This window comes from Phalacrocorax aristotelis, chromosome 5 (assembly GCF_949628215.1).
Source record: "Phalacrocorax aristotelis chromosome 5, bGulAri2.1, whole genome shotgun sequence".
NCBI classification, from domain to species: domain Eukaryota; kingdom Metazoa; phylum Chordata; class Aves; order Suliformes; family Phalacrocoracidae; genus Phalacrocorax; species Phalacrocorax aristotelis.
The window spans coordinates 55,654,111-55,671,908 of NC_134280.1; the positions used below are offsets into that span (position 1 = coordinate 55,654,111).

The following is a 17,798-nucleotide window of genomic DNA, read 5'->3' on the forward strand; positions in this document are numbered from 1 at the left end:
TGCACATCAGAATACAGGTCTTTACAAAATCAGTCACTTGAAGATCTGTTTCCTGCATTGAGCAAAGACTAACTCTGTTCCTATGCTCAGTGTAATGAAAACAGAAGTGACTGATGTTGAAAAAAAGAAGTCAGCTCTAAAGCTGGTTTTCTGTTTCTTATTTCTCTCCATCTTGGCATAGATCACAAATGGATTTTTCACTTGGACACCTGAAGGTCCTCCAGCATTGTCCAACATTGATATTCGAATCCCCCAAGGTACAAAATGACATCAGTTATTCAGAATAAGATGTTTTTTCCATACGCATTTGGTAAATCAGAAGCTTATATATACCTTCCTCTCTCACAGGTCAGCTAACAATGATTGTAGGACAGGTTGGCTGCGGTAAGTCATCTCTCTTGCTAGCCGTGCTTGGAGAGATGCAGAAGATCTCTGGGAACGTATTCTGGAGCAGGTAGTACTATTTAAAAATTCAAGCTTGAGTTGAGTAGTAATGCAGAAAAAAAGCCAAAATCTATCCTGGGAACCTGTTTGTGGAGTCAGGGATTTTGTTATGTGTACAGTCAAGATAAAAACCTTACCCTAAGTGGTAAGGCAGCTCATCAGAAGAAACACCCAGCCAGGTCAAACAAGCTAGCTATTCCATCAGTAGGAATAGATAGCTGTACTTGGGCGTTCTGCACTCCAGCAACATAACCTGGGTGAAATCGTAACTAATTTGGAATCAGAATTAATTAGCTTGAGTGTTGTGCTGCTACAGAATGCTGTTTGCACTTTCAGGCCTGAGTTTGTGTCGTTGAATGGAAATGTAAAGAGGTACCGGCTTACCAGGAGTGGTCCCTGGAGGTGCTTTTAGGTGTGTGCTCCATCCCAGCACTGGTCTAGCACCTGAGAAACTGAAGAGTTTTTCATAAGTAGCAGTGACCTCAGGTTACTCCCCCAGTGCACCCTGCCTGATTTGACAAGAGGGAGATAGTCACGTCCTTCCCTCCTTTCCCAAGGGGATACAGCAGCTGCACTCTGACAGCCAGTTATAGATTACACTTGTGTCTAACTTTTGTACTGGCTATGAAGGGAGGAGAAAGAATGCTACTGAACTCCAACAGCTGTACTGCTAGGGCTTTGTGTCTTGGCCCGCGAACTAAATGACAGGTGCTATAATATATTGCTACTCCTGTATGTGGTTTCTAGTAAATTACTGCCATCTCTAGAATGCTGTCTGATCAACCTGTATGAACATTTTTGGCGTGTTTATTTTACAGTACTAGGCTTCCTAGCCATACAGACTACACTTTGCCTTTAGGAGTACAATTATTTGTCGGTAAAGCTTGACAAATCATAGAAGAACCTAGAGAAACAATTAATTTTATTTCGAACTGATTGGAAATGCAGGAACAACAGTGCAACCGTAAGTCAAATCCATGCACTGTGATGGAAAGAGTGTCATTGTTACCCAGTGGGTTCTGCACTGATTTTGACAAACAATTCTCACAAATTACTTGAGTGTTTGTAGAGAGATATTATTTATATCCAGCCTTCAAGCGTAAGCCAGTCACACCACTCAGAACTGCACATACTTTAATAGTAACAGTACAACAAAGGAAGGTTCCCTATCTTATAGGTGGGGAAAATGAAACGTAGGAAGGTGACCCTTTCAGCTGGTGAGGGAGACAAGAACAGAAGCCAAAGTTTCAGAATGATCTATCCATTCAAACATACTTCCCTAAGCAGAAAATCAGAGTATGGTGAGGAACCGTGCTGGATCCCTGTAGCCTTATTAGGTGAACTAATTTCATTTCAGCAAGGCTGTAATTTTTTACAGATGATGTAACGTGATTAAGAAGTGTAATTTGAATGTCTGATGCTAAACTAAAACAGATGATTTGATGGTTCTGATCAGACTGTGTTTTTTAATAGCACTTGTTTAGAAGTATGTGCTTCACAACAGTGCAAAGGTCAGAACTGGTTTTCATGTCTTCTGTATGTGCCAAAGTACCACAAGGTAAAATTCAGCTGTTATCACATTGGCTTTGCTGTCTGTCAGATATGTATAAGGCAGCTTGTGGCTGAAACAATCTTAGCACTTTAAGTGCTGCCTGCACTGGGACAGATTATGTTTTGTCTCATCTTTCAGAGCTGCTACCATGTGCAGTGGTCTATTCAGAATGATAGATGCAGTCAGTGTAGGCTGCACACCTGTGTTGTAAAGCTATCAGATGAAAGCACCCTTAATTTGATAAGAAAATACTAATGCCTGACCAGGTACATGCAACATTATCCCAGGTTCAAGGAGAGTGGTCTTATCACATAATCACCAGAGCTCGTAGCCTTAGCTCAGGCAATAGAATGTGTCACCAAAATCAGAAAGATCCCTGTTACAGCTCTTTCTTTGCAATGAGATGAATGCTTGGCTTCAGTCATTCACATTACAGAATAGTCGTGAATTATTTCATTCCAAATTTCCTTCCCCTTCCCTTCCTCCAAGGTCACAGCTATGAAGAAGAAGGATACATCCTGCTGACATGTCACTCAGTACTCAGGAAATCTGGATTCTATTCCTAGCCCTTCCCTTGGTCTAATGGATAACCTTGCACCAAGTCATTTTCCTCCTCTGTGCCTCCATGCTCTAGTGCTCTATCATCTTTATTTGCTTCCTAAAAATTATTTGTTTCAAAACCTTAAAAAGAAATGTGATTTATTCCTGGGCTAGCAATCAGCTAATCAGAAGTGAGCACTGGCTCACTCCAAAGCAGGCTGAGAGCATCTCAGCATAAATATTTTATAATACGGTTAGAGATTAACAACAATAGAGAAATCATTATTTACATTCTGAACAGATGGTAAATAGTATTGATTTGACTGGTTATTGAGTAAATAATTATAGTATATGCCATGCTAATGTCTTCTGGGCAGTATCTCACTTCAAATAGTCCCAGTTCAAGTGCAGGGAGCAGTTTATAGTATAAGTCTTTTTGGAGTAAATGTCAGAGAATTGACCTAAATGAGAAACAGTTTGCTCAAACACAATTATGTAATTTGTTTCTGAACCGGGCATATATACTCCCATGTGAATCTAGAGTCCTTATAATATGAAGGAAGAGCTAGATATGTTAAGGTTGTTAACGGTAGATTTCCTTCTTTTCAATGTGGAGTTGACTGTTTTCATCAAATGACTATTTTTAAAGTTCTTTTGATGCCTAAAAAGTGCATTGATGTCTATAAACATGTGTTTCCTGGAGTTTTCAGAGAAATTCAAGTACTTAATTTTGGTTTATATAAATTGGAAATAGAGACCTGAAAGCTTGAAAATCTCAGTCAGCACATATTTGCAGCTTTAGACATCCATATGCCTTAAAATATTAGATCTAGACATCATTATCAAACTTACATTACTTTGACATTTCAACACTGATAAGGAGATAAATTCATCCTTAATTGCCAGGAAAAAGGAGGAAAGGAGGGATAAAACAAAGTCAAAGTGGGAAGTGGGTTGAAAAGGCTGAGCTAAAACTCCAAATAGAGAATTAATTTTTTCCGGCTACAGAACAGAAACACAGATCAGGGAATTGATCTACCAATGCTTGTATACTAAAATTGTGGCACCTGTGGCTGTAGAGCAAAAGAACATGGTAAACAGTGGAAGTCAGGACATCGCTGTGCACTGCTGCACCTCGTGTTACTCTGAGAATCATTCATGCCCTGTGAGCACGGCACTTGGCCCTGATTTCTGAGCAGAAACGGGAGCTAAATTGCACACCTGCAGTAAGCCCAGGTAATCTGTGCTAACCATGAGGGATCCTGGCTGGTCCTGGCTTCTTGAGCCACGTTGATGGCTTATGACAGCTGCACACTTTTCTGCCTGTCTCGCAGGCTCATGGAGGAGAGGGAGTTGCTGTCATGCACAAATACTACATGTTGCAAGTTATCAGGGTGTTTCCTGGCAGAATGGATGCCTGGCCTTCTTCGGGGTGGTCCATGAAGCAGGAACCGACGTTTGTTGTTCAGGGCCCTTGTGTTGTGCATGGAAGGCCTGGAAAAGATATTCCCTATTTCAGCCCCTTGATAGTTTCTGTAAAGAATGTGTTGCTACTTAATGATGTGCAACAGGTTCATGGATTTTTGGAGAAGGTACCACTGAGATCACAGTCACTAAAGACCAGTAGAGTGTGAGGTAACTGTGGAAAAGCTTTGCTTGGTACACTGACCTTTGGAATAAAGATCCTAGTGGCTGGCTGGTGCTCTCAAATTCTACAGTAAATTGAATTTAAATACAGTCATTGCTTACTATGACTAAACTTGAAATTGCCTCAAACCAACCTTTTAAACTGCAGGTATGGGTTTCCTTCCTGTATATTTGTAAGCAAATGGTGCTTGCATAAAGTTACTGAGACTGTTCACTTCATAGCATGAAAAACTTTGTTCTTCCTTGATTTTGTTTGTACCACTTAACACACAGATTTTCCATTATTTTCAATGAAATGAGTAACAAGAATGGCCAGTCATCCTTTCAAAACAACTCTGTCTGTGAACGTCTTGGTACACGTTCAGATACAGTGGAACCAAAACCTGCCCATCCCTCAGATCTGCCCACACTTACACCTACAGGCACATCCCCCCAAGGATAGGGCTGATGCAGAATGCAGCATGTTGCAACTCAACTCAAGGTGGGTTTGGGGTTCAAACTGACCCATTATATGCTGCAAAGGGGCAGTTACCGCCATAGAAAAATGCAGTGTCACAAATTATTGGTTTGTTTTCCCTGAAAATGTTGGGGTTTTTAATGGAACCTTATTCTTGTCACGCTAGGATGTCTCGGTTCTCTTAGCACCTCCAGGACAGAGTGGGGGTGCTTTTATTTGTTGAAAGAAATTAAATGTATGTAAGGGGGGAAAAAACCTGTCACCCAATTTTTTTTGACCGCTGAAAGCAAGTCAGTTTGTGTAGCAGGAACAGATGCTGCGCTGCAGCTCTGTGATAAATACTGTTTGCAGTCTGTGTGCTAAGTGGAATCTAATAGTCTTTCTTTCTGAGGCAGATTGCCTGTGCTTACATAAGTAAACAACCTTTGCTTTCTATTTGTGATGCAGCTGTACTTCTGACAGTGAGACGGGGGAAGATGTCAGGTATGGTATTGTATGTGATTATTGGTTGTCTTACTCAATCGATTGCAATCGAAGGAACCAAAGGTTTCTAAAGTCCACACTTAAGATTTTCAGAGTCAGAATTCTGAAAGCCAGTGAAACTTTCACTGTGTTAATTAGCTTAGGATATAATTTTTGAAACCACCTATGTCACTTACGAAAATAAAAGTTAGATTTTCTTTATGAAAACATTGCCATTTGGTGATTTTGAAAATCTTATCCTAACTTTCCTGTACGTCTTTGAAAATCCTTCTCTTAAAGTCTGAACCAGGTTATTCCCTAATGACATGCTTTAAAAAATAGTATCAAGTATTGCTTTAAAGGTTTCATTTATTAAAGGAAAATCTCCCCATTACCCTTCTCTTAATTTCTTACATGCTGTCATAAGTTTATTTTCTCACCTAGCATTCTTCAGGCACACACAAACTGAGAAGTGTGGGGAGTAATAGGTTAGTCCATCTGTTGGCAAGGGATCCTTGCATGGAAATTATTTTTACCTGATTAACATAGTTCAGCTTGGATTTTGGGAACATCTACCAAATCAACTGAGAGCAAAGATTTCTGACATGGTTGTCATTCAGTGTGGTGCACAAACCTCCGGAATGGTAAACCTGGCGAAAGTGGCAATGCTATCCCTGCTGAAGTCAGTGAGAGCTTCGTTACTGAAATCAGCGGAGGAAAAATGTCATGATGTCTCTTTGCTTGACTTGTGCTGACCTGTGTGCCTTCCACTCGCCAGAATGTTTCCTTGGCGCACCAACTATTCTACTGCCTTTTCTTTAGATTTATCAGGCTCTTATCTCCCATTTACCTTATATTTCAGATTTGTTACCTGGTTGTCAGACTGATCCCTGCAAAACTTCTGATCCCATCTGTGTGTAGTATAAGAGGGAGTTTCATGTGTCTGACGGCTAAGCCTCATGGTAAAGGATACTTAGAAATCTCACAGTTCTTTCTGTATGAGAGACTGCAATTTCTGGGCCAAGTTAAAGTGAAGTCATTTGAACCCTTTAAGATACAAGATGCGATAGGATCAGAATTAGACATTCATGCGTTTGAAACTTACGGGGATGGACAGCAAACGGTGAGGTAACATGCACAACACTATGGCAAGCATATTAAAAAGCAGGAAAGAATATGAGACTGTATGAAACAACTACCTACATTATCATAGGTTCTGAGAATCCTAGTTATGTTGGGTAAGTGCTGTAGGAGTATGTCTGGTGGATTTGTTGTACTGGCATCCTGTAGAACGTGTTTGGTGTTCTCAGAGTATTTTGAGCTAAAGTCTTGTGAGGTCTTGAGCATGTGCTCATAGGTGTTGAATACTTTCTTCAAGGTTGTTTAGCACTTCTCGAAACTGAAGCTTTAACCATCCTTTTTTAGGTCAATATCACATGGTACAGAATTCTAACACAATTCAGAGAATTTTATTTCTGTTATGCAGTTATTTTGTTCTATTTTTAATTATAGCATAGTGATAGTACTTTAAGGTATTATTTGCATTGTCTAAAATAATTGATTTTTTTTAAAAAAAAACCCTTGTGTTTATTTTCTGCAGCCCAGAGAAAGAATCTCCTGTTGACTTGGAATTCAGGTACAACACTTGGAAAACTAAGGGGAACCTCAAGGTCCCTTTCAACCTCAGCTATTCTGTGACTCTAAACATCCGTCAGCAGTGGCTGTGCTTAATGAGCTGTTCCTCCTTAGAAGGCGAATGGGTTGTCTCTGTATGCAGCTACTGCAAGATTTAGAAGTAAAAACAAGCAAGTGACCCTTGCAGTTTAATAATGGCAAAAATGTATGATCCTGAATACTCAGGACTGGCAATATCAAAATGTTCTATTGCCTACTGTCAGGCTGAAAAAATCACACAAACATATTTTTTTGTTCATGCAGTAATAGTATAGGACAGACAGCACACGTTTCTGTCATATCTGGAGAACGTTTGATTTTGAGTTTTTTGAATGTTATTAGAAATTAATGAATTGTGCAAAAATAATAAAGATAAAACTGCAGTCAGCAATCGAAAACACATGAAAGGCTTTGCAATGTGTTATTTCCTCTACTATTATAATCATAACTTCATTGCATTTTAAGTGCATTTATTTTCTTTTGAAAAACACCAACATCTCAGACTTGGTAGGTTTGTTAAGGCACTGACACTCATATATAAATGTGCCTTAACTAGTCTTATTCTCAGTGATCTTGAATGCATACTGAGCCTACTGGACTTAACAAAAAGAAATGTGAAGGTAGAGTTAGATTAATAACTTTAAACAAACAATCTTGACAACATTGTTTCTGATTCTAAATTAATGAACAGGCTTGATCCTATATTAGCCGAAGTGCCTAGTCTCCAGGGAGCTCAGGGAGGATTTTGCTGTCTGCCTCTTTGTGATAATTAAGAGACTATGGCCAGTCTATCTTGTGCTATCAGGGGTTAAAAATGACGTTCCATTGATGAAAATACATGTTTGTTTATGCATTCTGGGGGTAGGAGGCAGTTACTTCCACCTGCAGAGTAAATTCCTTGTAAGTCTTTGCTAAGCTGTTTGCTTGCATTCAGTCTTATAAGTGTGAAATGTTTAGGCTTTCAGAGAAAGTGTTGCACACTCTGTTTCAGAATATTTTGTTCTCTGGATTTTTGGCCACATTTCTCACAGTTTCAGTAAAAGGTTTGTTTGCCTCTTTACTGTAAGAAGCACTGTAGACATGCCATAGATTTCTCATATGATCAAGCACTTGCAAGATTTTTGCTAATGTCAAAATATGACATTGACCTAGTGTAAATTTGCAATTAAGATCAAATCTGAAGAGAGATTTACTAAATTCTAGATCTGTATGAATTTTGGTGAGGTCTCTTCATTTTTGAATTGAGCTCTCTCAATTGCTTGTTCCCAAATTCCTTGCAGTAATTAATTCTCACTGACAACCTAAAAGCAAAATGTGAGCCAAACGTGAATGGTGTTCCCAGGCATTGTGCTGTTTCTCAGCATGGAGTGCATCTTACTGGCAGTGTCTGTATCTTCACTGAGCAAAAGAAAACTTTTCACAAGTTTTAAAAGCATTTCCTCAAAACTTTGCTACTACTTTTCAAAAAATAAATGAGATGTGAGTTTTCAATCACATTAAGAGCAGCAAAGGGGCACAGTTTCAAGCAATGAAAAGGAGGGGAAGGGAATACGTGTTCATCTTGGAATGCTCAGACCAATTTTTTCTCAATCATTGGGATGAGAATTTCATACTAATTGAAAAAAGGCTTCCCTCGTGAGGCAGAACTGAATGCTCTTTGCATTAGATTTTGGGACTGTGGGCTGGGCTGCTTAGCGGATTTTTCTGTCTTTTTTTCTTTTTTTCTGTTTCATTTTCCAATAAAGAGAACTCATAATTAAATTCTAATGACCCCATCAGACATTTGAAATTGGAAGCGTGTTAGCAGGGTAGCATAACTGTATGTTCTTTCAGGTCATCAAAGAAAATTGGATCCTATAATGACTCGTAAGCAAGCTTGGTGAAAGCCTGAAAAAATGAGCAGGGAAAGTGACCTTAACCGCTGATAAAAAAAGGATAAAGCGCTTGGTGTATTTTGGCAGCTCATGATTTTGAGCTGCATTCAGGTCCAACTAGAAGGAGGCTGCTGTAACGGCTGTCTAGCAGACAAAGGCTACATTTGGGTGAGAGGTCCCATCTTTTTATCAGATTAGCTGATACAGCTGGAAAGAAAACAGATATGCTTTTAGGTGTACATTCCCTCTTTTGGCCCTTTCCTGGACAAACAGTGACATGCCAGTGAGAGCTTTCCAACAGTATCGGTTGCTCTAATAAAAAATGTTGCCTTTCTCCCCGCTCTGCCTTACTGAGGTCCTTAGTGCACAGCAGCCACAAAAGAGCTACTACTTCACTAGCAGGAAAATACTTCTATTTTTAAATAGTAGTAGTAATAATCCCTATGAACAAAGTATGCATGGCGAGATCCTGTTGACTGTACCCTTCTGATGGTACATTATGAGGGCAATTCCACAGGGAGAAATTTAGCAAATATTTTTTGTCTGTGTTCTTTCTTTCTTGTCTTTATAGACATAGAAAGATTTTACCTGTGGCTACCCATTTACTTTATGACTCAAGTTCTCCTCTTAGAATGAGGAAAATTAATGTGTTGGGGGTGGGGGAATTGCCTTTGTGTATGTGTGGAGTTGTTTTTTTTTTAAAAAAAAAACCTTTAAAATATTTTTTTAGAACATTCCTCCTGAAATATGTTGCCTAACTAGTGATCTGCTCTACATTTTTTTTATTAGTGTATCCAAACAGAGCTGCGATTCAGTTTTTGGTAATTATCTTCCTGCCATCTGCACTGCTCAAGAGGCAGCTTTACTGAGCTAGCCTCTCCAAAACCCACCTCACAGCAGGAAAAAAGGGAACAAACTGAAATTTAGTTAGGTGAACAGTTTCAGTATTCTGTTGCATATTTAACATCTTCTGTATTTCCTTGATGGGAGAGCTATTGATTGTCCTAAAGAACGAAAATGAAAGAGTGTTTTTGAAGACTTATTACCAGTTTCTTCCTCTGCAAGAAAATGGTTTCCAAAAATGCCTACTGCACTGGTAAGCTGGGAACTCTGGGTTGTTTCTTTTTCCACCCCCCAGGAAAAGAGGATCAGTAGCATATGCATCACAGAAGCCTTGGCTGCTCAATGCCACAGTGGAAGAGAATATCACATTTGAAAGCCCTTTTAACAAACAGAGGTAACAGGTTTCAGCACTATCACATGCTTTACTGCCCTTTCCACCAAATAGTGGAGTTGCATAGGCCTCAGTTCATGCATGTGGGTCCCCATCTCCCTCTAGTAACAAATGTACCGCATGTGCCTGAACATGACAAAAGACAGTGAGTTCTGCGCGGTCTCCCTTTGACCATGTTTTTTCTGAAGGACACAAGGGACAGTTCAGTCTCACTTGAACTTAAGTGTAGAAGTGGTTTTCATTTCCCAGGACTGTGTGTGTGCAGCACGCAGCATGCTCTTCTTATCCCTAATTGACTCATTTAACTGTCTGAGAAGGACATTAGCAGTTTGGGAGTGGGAATGTTGTTACTATGATTTCAGTATTTGGTACATTTGGAGGATTAATGGGCTGCCTTTTCATTTGGTATAAATGCCCACCAAACATTCAAATATATTTAGAAGTTAATTGCTGGTATTTGATCCCCCTGCCGTATAGAAGTGGTTGGCTCTGTATTCACTTCCTACACACATTTTTCTGTCATCCTTGGATGTTGAAACAAGAAACCAAGTCACTGGACATGAAAAAAAGTTAAACGCTAAACAATAACAACGTACCATGGAAGAAGTTTTGCATGTTTTGCTTGGTTTTAATGATTAAATGTTTTAAATTGGGAAGCTGACCTAAGATGCTTTTTCGTAGCTGAAATATTATTTACTTACCTGTGATTGCAAGAGATCCCATTAGAACAATTAGTGGCTAACAAATATGTTTTCCACTCTGTGACTTTTTCCAGCTGGTTGATTTTTGTTCCTCTGCAGGTAGGAAATGTGCTTCTTTGGCAGTATCTGTGTGGATTTTGCATTACCTTTTTTGTTTCCGCAGGTACAAAGCAGTAATTGATGCTTGTTCCCTCCAGCCTGATATTGACATTCTCCCTCATGGAGACCAAACCCAGATTGGAGAGAGGGTCAGTGATCAGCTACAAGCTTCTATTTTTGTTTTAAATATATAGAGGGGTTTTTATTATTTTGTTGTGTTCTTAAAATCTTACTGGTTATTTGGCAACAAAGGTAATCTTTTAGTTGAGTGTATGTTTGGGTCATTAGTCTGAAAGCTTGTTGCTCAGTAAACATGGAAACACTGTCATTTATGTGAGATGCAATAATTTAAATGTGTTGCTATCAGAACGTTTGACTAATTCTGTGGCTGCTCTCTCAGATATCCTGACTTCACAGTGCATTTTTTGGTTTTGTTAGGAGTAACATAAAAATAAATCATAGATTTTTAGAGCACCTTCTTTTAAAAAAAGAGCGGGTGTTTAATAAGCGGCAAACTAAGCTTTATCGCATCAGGGAAGACTAGGGAGTGACAAGAAAGGAAACAAGTCACAAATTTGTAAACGATTTACTTTGGCACTGTCACAAACAAAACGGGGGGTGGGTGTCAGGACACCACCAGAAAACACAACAAACAACCACCACCCCAGATATATTTAAGGATACATTTCCATGCTGGCTACCATGTTAATTTTCAATGGACTGGTTTCTAACCCAATTCATTGTGTAGCCAAACGAATGTTTTTTGACAGGAGGAGGGAAGTGGAGAGGAGGGAGAAGGGTGGGATAGCGTCTTTTGGCAGCAGTACTGGCTAACGAGAGCTTAAGGTGTTTGTGAAACTGCAGGTGAATCACAGGAAGGATAAGTAGCTTAGAGCAGGGTAGTAGCAGGGGACTAAGGGATAAAAACAAGTACAATAGCAACCAGGTAACATTTGCCTCAGCATGGTCTGACTTCCCAGCTGCAAATTACTGATTACAGTATATAATGGAGCTGATATAGTATGACAGCATACAACTATAAAAAAAAAAACAAAAGCAGGACACAGCCAGACTCATAAGGCTAACTTTTGAATAGATATCTAGTTTAGACTGCCTGCAGAATATCTGTGCCACCTACACCATTATGTCACCACAGACCATTAAACATTTCCCGTCCCTCTGGTATGTATGGAGTACAGCTCTGGACTGAGTGCTCTGGCTTTTCTAACAATTTGTGTACTGTGTCCCAGCAGAAGTCCAGGCCCACACTTCTGAAAAATTTCTCTGGGTTTCTTTGTCCAGAAAGTCTTCTGTGGATTATCCAATCAAAATATGAATATTCAATTGATATTTTTGTAACTGTCTGATTGTTTTTCTCCTGCTTATCTCCAGGGTATTAATCTGTCTGGAGGGCAGCGCCAACGTATCAGTGTAGCAAGAGCACTCTACCAGCAGACAAATGTTGTGTTCCTGGTGAGTAGGTGCCATTATGTTTATGCTGCAAACCCAAGAATAAGATGCGAGCATTGAGAGTATTTCATGGGTAACACACAGAATCCTGTGCTTCACAGAGCTAAGCCAAACGTGCAGTGTTTATTTTATATCCATGTTAGCTAGCCTGCAGGTAAGAAGTGTTTTGTAAAAGCTGTAGACAGATTTTTAGAATACAAATTGCTGATTAGAATACAATGCTGATGCTTCCCCTCTCAGTCTATTGAAGTTTCATTTTGACCCTTGTGTTTATCTTTGGTACTTAGAAATCAAATAGTCTCAGCTGTATTCATAAAATTCCTAAGCTGTGTCAAGCCTAAAGTTAATGTTGTCCTGTGTTGTGTCTGGGGTGTTTCCTTTCTGCAACAAACTAAGCTGTCTTCCCACCCGGAGCTGCTATATCCTGTCCCAGCTTCAACAGAAGTGCTGTGGAAAAAAGAGTGAGAGCGGGCTCTTAAAACTTAGTAGGTGGGAAAATGGATGCATCCTACACACTGGCTAGTTGTGAGCTTGCTGGCTTTCCAATTATGGACTTCCTTCTTAAGCTCAGTTTTCAAGGAGCTTTGAATACAGCTTTTATGACAGCAAGGCATGAGACACATGGGATTAGAAAAGCTGTGAACAGTAGAGGTTATCCCTAAAAGTCTGGGAGGTTACTTAAACTTTTCCCTGTAGTAAGGTTGATCAATATGTACTTGTTTCATGTGCAGGGCATTTCCAGGCATTGACCAGGATGCAGGAGGGTAGAGAGCAGTCGGGCCAGGTGCTGCAAATCAGCAGATCCAGTATTGGGCTGTAACTTGGTTTTGTCCCTTTGTGCAGGGCACTCAATAGCCTCCTAGCAGTAGCAACTTCTCTTAGGATTTGGTAATGTAAAAGCACCTACAGATAAACCTTTTTCCACTTATTAATCTTCCAAAAATAATCAGGAATCCTCTGTTAGTAATTGCAAACACTCAGTTCTTTTAAGACTGATTTTGTAAACAAATGCTTAAGAAACTTCTCTCACAAGTGTGCGCCTCCTTTCATATTCTCTAAAATTCTTGTAACCATTGCGGCTACGAAAAAAGGTCATGTGAGATAATTAATTACATATTTTATTCTTAATTACATTCATTCACTCAGCATGTTTTATTTGTCGCATGTTGGACTAGTCCTGCAATATGAACTGATTTTTTTCAGCTGTCTTGTAATCAGTGCATCATCATAATCAAATACGGTGAGTGCCACCGTATTGAGCTGCCTCGCCTGACTCCACAGTGCAATGTCGTGCTCTGTGAACTGGCATTTACAGTCCCGAGAAGTGCACCATTGCATACGAGGTGGCTGTGCACAAACTCGGGGCTCAGAACGATGTTTAGGTCTGTGCCAGATCGGAAGAGCGCAGCAGTAAAGCTGACAACATACACCCTTGCTCAGTGAACACAGTGCACATGCAGTTGCACACACATTTCTGAGAACAAATTCTCTGTCACAGCCAGAAGTTTACTCTGTTTCAAAAGCATCTTTTAAGTGCTTTATGTTATGATGCCCTGATCTGTTAGAATTTCAGCGGTCATATTTATCTTACTGTTGATTTCAGATATTTTGGGGTTTGTAGATACGTGAAAGCAACAATATACTAAAGTTTCTAATGCAGTCACAGTATAAATTGTTGCAAAATTGAAGGGAATAAAAGTTCAAAGGGATTTTCTAAAGCACTCGCCTCTTCGCTTATACCTCTCCCTAACTAACTGGTGGCAATGATGTCACTCAGAAAGCAGAATTAATTCAAATTCAACCCTACTTTATCAGCAAACATCTGGAGAAAAGAAAACAAAACTTGATTTTTAAGAAATCCTGATTTTAGTGTGATATAATAGTAGGAAATAGTAATACTACATAAATCCTACAGTCAGTGTCACTAGTGCAAACACAAATCATAGATTTGTAATTCCGTTTAAATAGGATTAGGTAAACAAGTCCCCCAAAAGATGGTACAGATTAGCTTATGCCTAAATTAATTGCATATAATTCATTAAGACAATAAGATAATCTAGGTTGTAAATCAAGCATCTGAGCAGAGTCATCAAAATGATCAATGTTTCTCCTTTTGTGATTCTTTGTTAATAGAGTTTTGATTTATGGATTAAAAATAAAATCAGAGGGCAATTATGTACAAGGGAAATAAAAATGTGCTCTTTGTCACTGTCCCTCGAGCAGTTTGTGTAATATATGCGATAGACATACATTGCTGTAGTGTCTTGAGTCTGACAGAAACATGCACTGCAGTTAGGCTCTGACACACCGCTGTTGAGAGGAGCGGTTCCCAAAAAGCCTCAGGAAATGGTAGCATGTACACAGTTGACGTTACCCTATGTCTGAGTACTCACTGCAGAAAGACAGTTCAAGGTTTGTTGTTATATAATGTGAGAAAACCGTTCTTCAGAACAATTTTGACTTTCTCATGACCTCTGTTGTCTATATTGATCTAACTGGTTTTACTGGTATTAAAATCTGTCGGTTTCTTAAGGTCCCATAAATGCTGGCTCCAAAAGCTGACCTCTTTTCCCCATGACAGGATGATCCATTTTCCGCACTGGATATCCACCTAAGTGACCATCTCATGCAAGAAGGGATCCTGAAAATGCTGCGGGAAGACAAGCGGACCATTGTGCTAGTAACTCACAAGCTGCAGTACTTACCCCATGCTGACTGGGTAAGAAAGCTCTTCCTGTTCTTCCTGAGGAGGCAAGAATGTGGCACGATTATGTCTTGCTACAAACAATGCTTTCACTTCATCTTTCCACCAAGTGGTAGTTAAGTGAGAAGAAACATAATACAGATCTCTTGAAAATCAGGCAGTGAATTTGGGGTGCCATAATTTTGGGATTCCCATAATTTTGGGATTCCCATCTTAGAATATGTGAATAGGTTGGATTTTCATAGAGCTGATACTTAATACTGTTGTGAAAGCAGGCTGCATATATTGAGTATCCAAAATTATTAGTTATATTGGAAATCTTTGCTCATTTTCTTAATCTCAAAACAGTGAAATGTTTGAGTAACATATTTGCCTCTGCTGGGGTGTTACTAGGAATTTGTCTCTGCTGTCACAGAAAAGGGTGTGTTTATGGATATTGAGGTGTGTGAAAATACAAGGAAAAAAACAGTATTACCTTGCAGTTAGTACTAGTGCGTCATGTATCAAGAACATTGTTATCCTTTGTCTGTTGGCAAAATTTTAAGAAATGTGTGGTATTCAATTGTTTTGTGAGGTTTCTTTGTTACATCTTGTAGTTTACAGGAAAAAAAAAATGAAGGTATGCTTTCTATAACAGTTTGCAATTTCAAATATCAAAGATGAAGCAAATCAAGTTTGTTTTGTTGGATTTTTTTAGTTTCTTGGTTCACACTGGCCTTGCACTTAGTTCCCCTGCAGTCATCCAGCTACAACACCACAGGTCGTCTTGCCCGGGAGGACTGATGACCGCAGTTATGCCTCCTAGCAGGACTTCTCTGTCCTTTGCATCTTGCACAGACTACAGCAGTAATTACCCTGTCTCAAGCAATAATCGTATTTGAGCTGCTCTCTGTTCTTCACATTGGCTTGCTATGAAGTTGCAAACAGACGTTAATTTTGTTCTGCTCATGTTTTTGGTGGGCAGCACTTATCCTTTGTGGATATCCTTTTTGCTGTGACTTTGTCCCTCAGTTGTACACTCCTAAAAATTACTACTGTTATAAAAACAGTTCTGGTTCTCCATAAGTGTGTTTCAGGGTACAGGAATTTTCTGCCTCTTTCCGTGCCCTGTGAGGTCCATCTTAGCTTCCTCTTTTTCAATTGTTATATATTGGCTTTTTGTTTTTTAATATGCACAGCTATGGCCTTGTATCAGTATAATCTTTTTCATTTTCTTTATGAATGTCATACACATTTCTAGGTGTTTATGTTTTATGGGATACTTTATGAGAATTATTTTATTTTCATTATCTTCTAATTGGGTTTCAATAATGTTTTGTGAAATGTACTGCTCCAAACAGCCTGGGGGACAGGAAAGATTGGTATTAAAGTAAATAATTTAAAATTATTTATTAAGAGATAGTTCAGGGTTTTTTTCCTAAGCACAGTTCTTATTATGCCTTAGCAAATTCTACCCAAATGGAGTGCAGCAGGAATATTTATTTTATTTAATGAAGGAATTTGAAATAAAAATATAATTTGAATTATATGTGATGGCCCTCCTAAATCTTCATACTGCAGAAGAATTCAGGATCCAGCCCAATTACAGGTTTCCTGAATAAATTGACCACAAAGAGATCCTTGTTTGCTTTATTTTTTTCCTTTCCTCTGGTGAAAATTCTTAGCAGAATTCCCCTCCCACCCCTCCGTGGCGATTTTTGAGTTTCCAGGGAGAGAGAAAAATAGTTACTGCATTAACTATTTTCTAATGATGTCACGTGGGTTTATGATTCACATGCCTCATTTTCCAATTCTCCTTTCCAGATCTAAAGTGAAGGCAGTTACATTGTGTGAATATAATGTAGTTACACTGGTATAAACCTAAACCCCACACCCTTTAGACTTTGTCTTGAATATATACTTTTTTTTCCCCCACAACATCCACTATTTATGCTTTTTAAAGCTTTAGAGATTCAAATTCCCTAGCTTTTCCTTATCGGGTCCATGATATCAAACAGACGGTGGAGCCAGCATGCCCATATCTAATTGCCTGAATGAGGGCAAAACATGCTGCGCATGGTGTGTTGCTAAAAGCCTTTTCCTTTTAGGGGGTAAAAGAACTCTCGCTAATGATCTTGCTAATGACTTGTATTTAGGAAGAGTAATGCACTCTCCTGATGGGGACCCTGTTGTTCTTCTTTCTTACTTAAAAGCAGCCTTGCTTTCTGAAAGCATGCAGTGCAGGAAGTTTCTGGTTTTGCAGCATCTTGAGTAACGGGAATAGAGTTGAGAGAGAACTTCACTGTCTTTTAAAAAGACAGATTTGTCTGCAGAAATATTCTTTATTTAAGAAAAGAGAAAATTCTGTCCAGACACAGTGACGTAGATTAAAATAAATAGACATACATGGCTATTTATCTCACTGTTTGTGTTTCTAACTTTTTAGATAATTGCGATGAAAGATGGTAACATCCAGAGAGAAGGAACACTCAAGGACATCCAGAAATCAGAGACGGAGCTCTTTGAACACTGGAAGACATTAATGAATAGACAAGACCAAGAGCTGGAAAAGGTGTTTGATGGGCAGGGCAATCAACGTTTGCAGAAAATGTGACAAGTTTTTTCTCTTACCTTGAAAGCATTAGCAAGGACTGATGTGCTGTGTGTGATTTTGAACTTAGTATGAATGTAGTCTTACTATTACCATTATTTATCTATTAAGACATCTCATAACTCCCTGATACTGTTGCCTCTGATCCATTCTTTATAGGAAGCCATATCAAAATATTCTTGTCTCAGGAATATTAAATTGGGCCATCTTAGGGGAAAAACTATGGTAATGTGCAGTGCTGACAACTGCTTCTATAAATATGCCTGAATTTACTCCTGCATTGGATAGAAATTTTTCAGCTGTGCCTATATCAAGCTCTAAATCATTAACACATTTTGTCTTCAATACTA

The 17,798-nt window shown here is 39.1% G+C and overlaps 1 protein-coding gene across 5 annotated transcripts in view; it reads left to right on the plus strand.

Annotated features, from left to right (window-relative positions):
* Positions 1–17,798, plus strand: part of ABCC8 (ATP binding cassette subfamily C member 8) — an 81,453-nt gene that overhangs the window by 42,841 nt on the left and 20,814 nt on the right. For all 5 annotated transcript variants that reach the window (XR_012660780.1, XR_012660779.1, XR_012660781.1 and 2 more), the window contains 9 exons: positions 182–257; positions 349–454; positions 5,088–5,123; positions 6,703–6,738; positions 9,789–9,887; positions 10,749–10,833; positions 12,077–12,157; positions 14,736–14,873; positions 17,284–17,409. Coding sequence is in view for 2 of the 5 variants with exons in the window: in XM_075094669.1 (XP_074950770.1) it covers positions 182–257; positions 349–454; positions 5,088–5,123; positions 6,703–6,738; positions 9,789–9,887; positions 10,749–10,833; positions 12,077–12,157; positions 14,736–14,873; positions 17,284–17,409 (783 nt within the window). In the remaining 3 variants the exon portion in view is untranslated. The remainder of the gene's footprint in view (positions 1–181; positions 258–348; positions 455–5,087; positions 5,124–6,702; positions 6,739–9,788; positions 9,888–10,748; positions 10,834–12,076; positions 12,158–14,735; positions 14,874–17,283; positions 17,410–17,798) is intronic.